Below are 10,858 nucleotides of genomic sequence, written 5' to 3' on the forward strand. Positions count from 1 at the left end.
AAATTAATTTTAACCTTTAATTTGTTATCTTTTTCTAATTTAAAAAATCATAAATAGGTAAAAAATAGATTAAGCCGAAATTAAAATTAATTTACACTGACAGAAATGTACATAAGTGGTAATTATAATTAAAATTACAATAATTACTATTAATTTACTATTTATCTTATTGAATTTACTTTATAATAGATAGAAATTCCACTTTTACAAGATCACGACTTTAAAGTTCAGATTCTTTGAATTTCTTAAGATTCTTTAATATCTTGTAACACGTCTTTTTACAATTAGAAATAGAATATGTTCGTTAAATGACAAAATCGGCGATTTAAACTGAGGATGTGGAGTGGAACGCATCATTCAAGGAGTAGATCCACGATTGGCTCAAATAGATCGCAATGCGCATGTCGAACATGTGTTCTTCCGTTTCGCGCCTAAAATTGTTGGCGTACGAAGAACAACGAATACAGTAGAATTGGTCTGCTTTCGACTGCTATGGATCTCTGTACGTCGTTTGAGAAGCTTTCTGCGGGAAACGGTAATCGTTCCCCCCTAAAAAAGTCGAGCAAGGAAGCCGTGCGAGGAAAGATGCACGTTATCAAGCGCAGTGAGTTGCGGTTAACCATTCCTTCTCATTCTATTATGGATATGTAGGGCCGGTTTCACAATCTTCAGTTACCTTAACCGACCGATTATTGCATTGGAATTGACCAATAATCGTATTTGTCGTTAAGCGAAATTAACAATTGCGATTGGTCAATTCCAATAGAATAACCGGCTGATTAATTTAACCGGAGTTTGTGAAACCGGCCCATAACTGTTTACATTCTCCGCCAATATCTTTTTGTGTATAATATTGATATGTATTATTGAATTGCAATATTAGAAGACTTCAATGAATCACAAAATATTTCTTTACAAAGTGCAAATAAAACTTACTATTAATTCATTGTTATATCATTATGTTATAATAATTATAAACATTATATATTAATGTAATTGTTAAAGATGTGATTAATTAAAATTAAATTTTGCTATTTTTGTTAGATGGGCGCAAAGAGGATGTTCATTTTGATAAAATTACTTCAAGGATTGCCAAACAATGTTATAACTTAGATATGAATTATGTAGATCCAGTAAGTTTGTTTTATTCTTCTTACATATATAGTAATAAGATCATATAAAATATAAAATAAATAATATATGTATAATATCTTTAAGATAAGGATTTTGTATATTAGGTTTATATTTTTAATGAATATAAATTAATATACACAAATAAAAATTTAATAATATTGTATTTTTGTATAATATTAAAATTTATTTATAGTCTGCTGTAGCGATTCAAGTGATACGTGGTTTATATTCGGGAGTAACTACAGTTGTTCTTGATAATCTTGCGGCTGAAACTGCAGCTACTATGGCAACTAATCACCCTGATTATGCTATATTAGCTGCAAGAATTGATGTGTCTAACCTACACAAGGAAACCAAGAAGACCTTCAGTGGTACAGTGTCTTGCTTCTATTCATTTAAGTCAATTTTTGTGTTTTGATTTCTTAATAGATTATTTATGTTTAATTAATATTTTATTTGGAATTAGAATTTAATGTTTACTTCTGGTATTTTACAGAGGTTATGCATGACTTGTATTATGCCAAAAATTCTGTTACAAATGAACATACTCCTATAATCAACGAACATTATTATAACATCATTAAGAATAATGCGGAGAGACTGGATTCTGCTATAATATATGATCGAGACTTCAATTATAATTATATTGGTTTTAAAACACTCGAGAGAAGCTATCTGCTGAAAATTAATGGCAAAATAGTTGAGAGGCCTCAACATATGTTGATGAGAGTGGCTGTTGGTATTCACGAAAATGACATTGACAAAGCTATAGAGACGTACAATTATTTGTCTGAACGATATTTTACGCATGCTTCACCAACACTATTTAACGCCTGTACCAACAATCAGCAGATGTCCAGGTAATTTCAAGAGTTTAATTAGCCTAATAACATTGTTTACTGTTTTAATAAGATTTTCTTTTTTTGCAGTTGTTTTCTCCTAACTCTTGAAGACGATAGTATAAAGGGTATTTACAGCACGCTAAAAAAATGCTCACTCATTAGCAAGTACGCTGGTGGCATAGGACTCAATGTACATTGCATTCGTGCCAAAAGTGCGGAAGATACGAATACAACTAACGGATTGGTTTCTGTTTTAAAGTTGTATAATGAAATAGCTGTTTATGTTGATCAAGGAGGAAACAAAAGACCAGGAGCGTTTGCTATTTATTTAGAGCCATGGCATGCTGATATTTTTGATTTTTTAGAGCTTAAGAGGAACATTGGTAATTTCGTTTAATTTTTTTACCCCTCCCCCCTTTTTTTAAATTAATGTACTAATGTATTATATGCTTTTCAATAGGCGATGGAAATATGCGAGCCAGAGACTTATTTTATGGTCTGTGGATACCGGATCTTTTCATGGAACGTGTGTACAACGATGAGATGTGGAGCTTAATGTGTCCATATGAATCTCCTGGTTTGGCTGACGTTTGGGGTGACGAATTTAAAGAATTGTATATTAGGTATATATTAGTAGCTATTTTTCATCTATTAATAATTTAGCCACATTATAACTTGTATTGGTTATGCATTAATTTATGCAACTTATGTTTTCGTTAATTCGTATGGAATATTTCTAGATACGAGAAGGAAGGTCGTTATAAGAAGAAAGTGGCCGCCAGGATTGTATGGATCGCCATTCTCAGATCCCAAGTAGAGACTGGAACACCTTATATGCTTTATAAAGATCAATGTAATCGAAAATCGAATCACCAGCATATAGGCACTATCAAATGTAGCAATCTGTGTACTGAAATTGTTGAATATTCTGGTCCTGGAGAAGTTGCTGTGTGCAATTTAGCATCTATTGCTGTCAACATGTTTGTTAATACAGATACCAAGACTTTTGATTTTGATAAACTTAAAACAGTCGCAAAAATTGTCACCCGCAATCTAGATAAAGTCATTGACGTTAATTTTTATCCTATCCCAGAGACGAAAACATCTAATCAAAGACACAGACCTATTGGTAAGTTTCATGTAACATTTAGCCAGAATTTTTTTATATAATTTTTTGTCATCCATTCTTTATAATATAATTATATAAATAAACTGATAAAACTGAAAATACGTGTTTAGGTATCGGAATACAAGGTCTAGCTGATGCGTTTCTATTAATGCGATATCCTTTCGAGAGCAAAGAAGCAAAGGAGCTCAACATAAAAATCTTTGAGACGCTCTATTATGGTGCCTTAGAATCTAGTTGTGAATTAGCTGCGGAAAAAGGTACTTACGAAACATATCAAGGTAGTCCGGTCAGCAAAGGCGTAAGTATTTAATATTTTAATCATTGCAGGGACATCCTCTTTACACATTTTAATTGTACAATAATCTCGATTTTTTTTTCAGATCCTCCAATATGACATGTGGAACGTTAAACCAACAGATCTGTGGGATTGGGATGAATTGAAGAGGAAGATCGCGAAGCACGGAGTGAGGAATTCGCTTTTAATAGCACCTATGCCAACGGCCTCGACGGCACAGATTTTAGGGAATAACGAATCCATTGAACCGTACACGAGCAATATCTACGTGAGGCGCGTATTATCTGGAGAGTTTGTCATCGTCAATCCGCATCTGCTACGAGATTTGACTGCCAGAGGATTATGGGATGAAGATATGCAAAACGAGATACTCGCGAATTTTGGATCTGTTCAAGTAAATGTCTTATCTCGTTAAATATTCTTGTCGTTCGGATTATTTCAGCGCAGTTCTAACGAAGTACATTCTGCAGAACATTGAACGTATTCCCGACGATTTGAAAGTGCTTTACAAGACAGTATGGGAGATACCACAGAAAGTAATTCTCGAAATGGCAGCTGACCGAGGAGCTTTCATTGATCAATCGCAATCTCTAAATGTACACATAGGCGATCCAACAACTGAGAAACTCACGTCGATGCATTTCTTCGGTTGGAGAAAGGTAAGCGATGACTACAATTATTCTATCCGTTTTGGAATTTTTTCAACTTTTATACCACTCTAAGAGTAGATGACAAATTGTTATAAATTATTTCAACATTTTGTCATTACACAAAGTAAAAAATCTAATAAGGTTGTACACATGAGCTATAAAAACTCTGTATAAAAATAAATTGTCGTTTACAGGGCCTAAAGACTGGCATGTACTATCTGAGAACAAAGCCAGCCGCAAATCCTATACAGTTTACTGTGGACCAGTCGAAATTACAAAGTCGTGATTCCATATCAAATGATTCCAACAACAGCATCTCTACTATTAGTAATACACCTATTGAGTCGCCTAACAAAGATGTCAACGATGACGATGATAATCCCGAAAACCGAAAACAATTAAGTCAGCAAGCGCGAAAAAACTTGGAAGCGATGCTCGTTTGCTCGCGTAAGAACGGGGACGCTTGCACGGCATGTAGCTCCTGAAGGTTTATTACTTTTAACTTTTAACCTCTTGTATCGGAAATATATATATATAATACATCGTTTTTTTACCTTTGTAAATTATGTAAACAGAAACGTATTTTTTGGCGTGAATATTCTCAATTTAATTACATTGTTAAATTGATAAAATGATTCGATAAATATATAATATTAAAGAGGAAAAAATAATAAAATTAAATAAAATTAAAACTAATAAGATTTTGTAAATCTGAATACCATTTGTTTTTCATATGTACATTTTCTACGTCTAGTATATTAAGCTTTATCCTTTAAAATGAAATGCAGAAATTGAATACAAGAAATATATTTTTAAGTATATATGAAATGTTTTTATTGAATCAAAGAATTAAAGCAGTACCTTGAAAAAAGTAAAAAAAATTGTTTCTTAAATTTTTTATCTTAAACAAATTTCGGAACGTAATGATTTTTTCGTTAGGAAAACTGAAATTTAAATTATAAAAATATGTATTGAACTTTAAACAGAGAGGAACCTGAGAGCGGTCATCGCGTCGTTTTAAGGTGTTTTTATCCATCAACGCCTCTATGTGCACAAAATGTGCACATTGAACTACGTAGAGTCAAATATCTATGAATCCCGTAGGTAATGTGCATGACTTTTTGGGTCTCTTCTATGCTAGGTCCACGTTTATTTGGTTCTGTTTCATGCTATACCCGTAAATTTTACAATTATATGCATTCGTATTTTAAATCTGTTTTATGCAAATGTGCATAATTGTGTTCTATAAATGTGCAATACCACATATACATGATATAAATTTAATTAATTAATTTGATAAAAATTCACTCACCGATTGCTGTCGCTGCTCCTGCTGCTGCTACTGCTATATTCCTTTTCCGGTTTTGATTCTGAAAATGTGATAAATATTATTCCTAAACTCAAACACAAAAGCAGGTTAAGAAATGTATCACTTGAAAAAATAGTATATTTTAATACCGAGTCGCTCCATGGATGCCGCTTTCTGCTGACAACATCCTGCTATTCTCGAACTGCACATTAATAACGATCGCCCGATACTTTATTCGGCACTCCCGATATTACAGATAATATATCACACACAAGTAAACCGTAAACCGCGCACGAGAATTTCACTTGGCGCGACCGTTACATTTGAAAAAATACATGAAAAGGACGGCTCGTCTGATTGGCGGCGAAAATCAACATGGCACGAAAGTAACGTGACGTCACGTAACTTCGTGGAAACGCAGGCCGAGGAAAGCGGTGAGAAAATTACGCGCCGAGATACAACGAAGACAAATTCGTTTCGAGAATTTCGTACGCTCGCACGACGACTAGTAGCACTTCACTTAATTGGCACTCGCGATATTTTATCGAACGTATCCTCTTCACACTTTGCTCGAATGCGTACGCGAACACTTCACTCGAAATCAAAGGCAAACGCAATGCTGCGCTTTACACGTGAATACCTCTGGTTGTACGATCTCACATGCCTCGCGGTTCGTCTGTTAGCGCAACGGCATTCTCAATACAATACCGTACCTGCGCACAATGCAGCACAATGAATTCTTAACACGCGAGACACGCACGGAGTCGACAGAACGTCCGATGCGTCCGACCGGCGCTGGAGTGCGGAGCAACATGGCGGCGGCAGCGGCGTACGTGACTACTACTGGCAGACTCGGCGGTACTCGGCGCTAGTCGGCGCCACTCGCCGCGCCTCCGCCGCTGCCGCCATGTTGCTCCGTTGCTCCGTGCTCCCCAGTCACGTACGCCACTCCAGCGCCGGTCAGACGCTCTGTCGACTCCGTGCGTGTCTCGCGTGTTCAGAATTGAATTGTGCGGTGTTGTGCAGGTACGGTGTTGTGTTGAGAGTGCCGTCGCGACTCAGTATTCCGGAAAAGGAATGTAGCAGTAGCAGCAGCAGGAGCAGCGACAGCAATCGATCAGTGAATTTTTATCAAATCAATTAATTGAATTTATATCATGTATTTGTCGTATTGCACATTTATAGAACGCGATTATGCACATTTGCATAAAACAGATTTAAAATATGAATGCATATAATTGTAAAATTTACGGGTATAGCATGAAACAGAACCAAATAAACGTGGACCTAGCATAGAAGAGACCCAAAAAGTCATGCACATTACCTACGGAATTCATAGATATTTGACTTTACGTAGTTCAATGTACACATTCTGTGCACATAGAGGCGCTGATGGATGAAAACACCTAAAACGACGCGATGATCGCTCTCACATTCCTCTCTGCTTTAAATTTCTCTTATCAATATATCGATTCGAAGCAAATGAAACGACAACTGCCAAATCGAGATGGGAGCTCGAATCGAATGTTACTAGATTGAAACACGTGGTATCCCTGCGGTCATTTGGGCGGCGAAGGGAGAGAGGAGGGCTACGGAGAGTACGGAGACGACGCAGAACCATATTTATTTTGGTTTGGAAATTAGTCCGCAGGAGCGAAGTGCGTGCATGTGTGTGCGTGTGTGCGCGCGTATCGTCAGGCCGTGCGTTTCGCGCACCGATTCGGGTGATCGAATTTCAAAGTGCTTGCTTATCGGAGATCAAGAACTGAGAAAGAAAATGACCCGTAAGTTTAGCCGAACGTTGCCGAGGTCGGGTCGTTCTCTGATCGCGCCGCGACAACTCGGTGAGAGAAAGAGAAAAGAGAGTGAAAGAGAAAGAGTGAGACACAACACGGGAGAGTTAGCTCGTCGGAAAACTTCGGCGGCTGCCATTCTCGTTGACGTTGAAAAATTAAAGTCGCCGCGTGACGCTCTCGCAGAGATTTGTCGCACGCGCGAGCAAACGTCCCGTCCGGCGAAACGTCGCGAAAAACGTCGGTGACTCGTCGAGGAAGAAAGGAGCACACCGCCCGTGGCAGACGATGCGCTCCGAGTATCCTCGACAACTCTCATTCTGCAGGCTGTTTTCGAACGAAAGGTCAATATTTTTGGATCATGATAGCGCGATAGAAAAAAAAAACAGAAAGAGAAGACAAAATCTCTATCTTTATGTGAGTTTCGACGATTTCGCGGCACTGAGGAAAATCTTTGAAAGGGGAAAAGAATCGAACGTAGCTCAACTGGAGTAGTCTTGTTTTTCGGAGCAGTCATGAGTTGCTCCGAATACCTCATGCTGTTAACCTCTACGATTCGCCACGAACCGCCATGGCGACCTTCGAGCGCGCGGAACCGATGTCTCTTTTTTGTCTACAGCGCGGCGGATCTCTTCAGTTTTAGTAGCGTTTGATTCTGAAAGGGTAAACATGATGGAAAATACGCTTGCTGTGGCGTGGCTGCGTCATATTTTACTCCGACGCCATTTTGCGAGTATGTGATGCGTGTTCGAACGAGGAAGCGACGCGAATAAAGATTGTAAGGTAACCGGAGCAGTGAAATTGCCGGGGCATCGCCCCGTTTGTTGCTCGAATTGCCTCCTTTCGCAGTTGCTCTTTAATGAATTACGGATGTTACGCGAGGGTCGCGTGCGCCATCGCTTTGACAGTTCGATCGGAGAAACGCGACGTTACTTTGCGATGCACGTGCGGGCGCGCTTGCGCAGTGCAAATAGCGCTTTTTTTGAACACTTCGTTCAAGGCGAATGAATTCGGAACAGAAATAGAGACCGAAAAGTCGCGAAGTAGAATTAAAAGTTACATCGTAACTTCAACCCGATACGTTCTCAAGAGAAATTTTGTTATGTCGCAGGTGGAAATCAACGTGAACTAGCACGAGCGAAGAATTTGAAAAAAACTGTAAAGAAGGCAGCTTCTGAACAAGAAAGCAATAAAGGTCTTTCGTTGGAGCAACGTAAAGCACGGTAAGTCTGTATAACTTATCCTTTTTCTACAAACTTGAAATAATTTTTTTTTATACTGAGCATGATCTGGACGTATGTTTTCTTCTTACAGCGACGCGGAACGAATGAGAGAGAAACAGCTCAAGAAACAAGGCGAACAAGCGGATAAGTCCAAGCAGACGGCGACATAGTTCGAGGGGGAAAGTGTATAAATTTTCATGATAGAACGGCTTATATTGTAACCCATGGCTACACCAAACAGATTCACGATTGTAAGGAACAATACAGGGGTCTACGCTTATCGGGGACAGAAAAGGATATCATCATGTCTTTGATGTTAGAAAATTTTTCCATTGTCGGCCGTATGACATGCCTCAGGACCTAGCCTCGATTATCTTGTTATTTACATATTGCTCACGGAAACATTTGCAGTTATAATCAGTGTGTATAAAACTTGACGTTACCTACACCTAAATTCAGTCAAAGAAAACCACGCGTTTTGACTGGTTTCTCTAGGTATAAGGATATTAAATAATACGAATATATTTGTAGTGCTAATTTTCAATCTGTAAATTCGAATCTTTACTTATTTAATATGTTATGTAATTAAATGTGTAACAAGCGAACGGTCACTAGACACGCATGTGCTATTATCGTTCCTTCTTGCTTGTAATAAACTGTTCAAATTTTAATGACACACGTATAATTCTTAAATTTGTCGTCCTACCCCGTACAGTAGACACTTTACTATAGATATATAACGATCAATTAGTAGTAAAGGAGTTCAATACAATAATTTATAATTTATAAATATAATTATATATTAAAAACGCCGAAAGAGAAAAATAAAGAGTATACACGATTATTTCCCACATTTTTATTGCACTTTCCCAAAAAGAGTACACTTTCTTAACGTACTAATTTTAATTCGCGATTTCATAAATTCGCTTTAATCACAAATATTCGTGGATATTAACATTGAGTCGAATGAGAATGATGTACAACGTGATTCGATAAATGTCACAGCGGTGGAAGACCGAACCTTAATTGCTAATACGGAGAGGAAAAACAGGAATGTACACTATACTAAATGTGACGAACATATTGTCTAGCCTCTAAAGACCAAAACCCTTATGAAAGTATTCTCTGCGATCTGAAAAAAACGCCGAAATTTTATTCTTTTATTTCGAGTGGTTATTAATTGAATTTTGAATTCACTAGGCTGTACCTTTTCGCGTTCTATAACACATCTATAAGCAGAAACGTTACATTCATCTTTTATTCTTTTTCTGTTTCTGACTTCAAAGTTTATAATATGCGAGGAACGGCGCACTATATTGAGCATTTACTTAATTGTAATAGTATACTACTAGTATGGAAAGATATTTCATTTGAAGAATTTATATGTTATACTTTAATATTACGTACGTAATGTGTCGGGAGTCCATATAACGTAAAAAATTGTCCTTTTCCGGATGTATTATTCGGCTATTGAGTAAAAGTAACACACGCACGTACGCGCACGTATAGATTATATATTTATATAAAATAGAGACGTGTGTGATCTCTTGCCGATTTCTTTTCACCCACATAATTAACTTTACAATGTAGTCAATTTATCTCGCGTGAGTAATGACTTAATTTAAGATAATAATAAACTGTTCTTTTTCGCAAGTAAAAAATTTATATTAAAATATATGGTCTTGCGTATTAATTTATCTCGGTCGAATTCACAATTGAATTAAAAAAACAGTCGATGCTTTTTATTAAAAATTCAATTGCCTTCGATATAAAATCTAATTAACTCATTAAACTCGCTATCTTTAAATTGAATTTCGATTGAACTTTAGTTAATGTTTCAAGTTTTCGTAATACCTTAGTAATAATACAATTATCTAAAATGGACAGCACAAAATGATGCTTCTATTTTATCGTCCTGTTAAATGGTCAATGTCTTTACAAAGTTCTCCGTATACACATGAAATATTTATAGTAATATCATAACATTATAGTAAATATTATCTTATATGCCTATTTCGATGATGCAATGTTCTTTCTTGCATGTAAACAAATGTAATCGGTATGCAATATTTTCAGACAATAATTTCGAAAATTCTGAAGGAAAATTACGTTTAAAATTGCTACATTACGGAAAAATGCCGAATGACATTATCTAATTTATAAACGTATGTGATTGTATGTGTGTGTATGTGTGCGCTGGATATATTGCGACTTATCATTAGAACACTATATTTGTAACAATAGCACCACATTTGTATTGTTTTTAGGTAAATTATAAGTTGAAGAAACTCACGCACACATTATTTATATTTGTAATGTTTGAAAAAGTTATATAAAATTATATAAAACCAATTCTCTTTTACGTTAAAATATAAAAGTGCGAGAAAAAAACTTTTTTAAAAAATAAATTTGAAAACTCTAATCTGATTATATTCCGTGGCATCCCTTTATCGTACATTATAATTAATTATTTAATTAAATTA

General features: G+C 36.2%; 2 protein-coding genes across 2 annotated transcripts; both read left to right on the forward strand.

The window, feature by feature from the left end:
• The first annotated feature begins 492 nt into the window (after positions 1-492).
• On the forward strand, positions 493-4,921 carry LOC105833086 (ribonucleoside-diphosphate reductase large subunit). The gene is made up of 11 exons (XM_012674525.3): positions 493-604; positions 1,045-1,133; positions 1,328-1,505; positions 1,631-1,994; positions 2,064-2,359; positions 2,437-2,599; positions 2,717-3,105; positions 3,216-3,403; positions 3,486-3,794; positions 3,871-4,059; positions 4,245-4,921. The coding sequence occupies exons 1-11, from the start codon at positions 493-495 to the stop codon at positions 4,533-4,535; spliced, it is 2,568 nt and encodes an 855-aa protein (XP_012529979.1). The 3' UTR covers positions 4,536-4,921.
• Positions 4,922-6,974: 2,053 nt separating this feature from the next.
• On the forward strand, positions 6,975-9,051 carry LOC105838415 (putative SERF-like protein). The gene is made up of 3 exons (XM_012683959.3): positions 6,975-7,143; positions 8,264-8,375; positions 8,467-9,051. Exons 1-3 carry the CDS (start codon positions 7,026-7,028, stop codon positions 8,543-8,545), a joined length of 309 nt encoding a protein of 102 aa, XP_012539413.1. The 5' UTR covers positions 6,975-7,025; the 3' UTR covers positions 8,546-9,051.
• The last annotated feature ends 1,807 nt before the right edge of the window (positions 9,052-10,858 follow it).

This window comes from Monomorium pharaonis, chromosome 4 (genome assembly GCF_013373865.1).
Source record: "Monomorium pharaonis isolate MP-MQ-018 chromosome 4, ASM1337386v2, whole genome shotgun sequence".
Taxonomy (NCBI): Eukaryota; Metazoa; Arthropoda; class Insecta; order Hymenoptera; family Formicidae; genus Monomorium; species Monomorium pharaonis.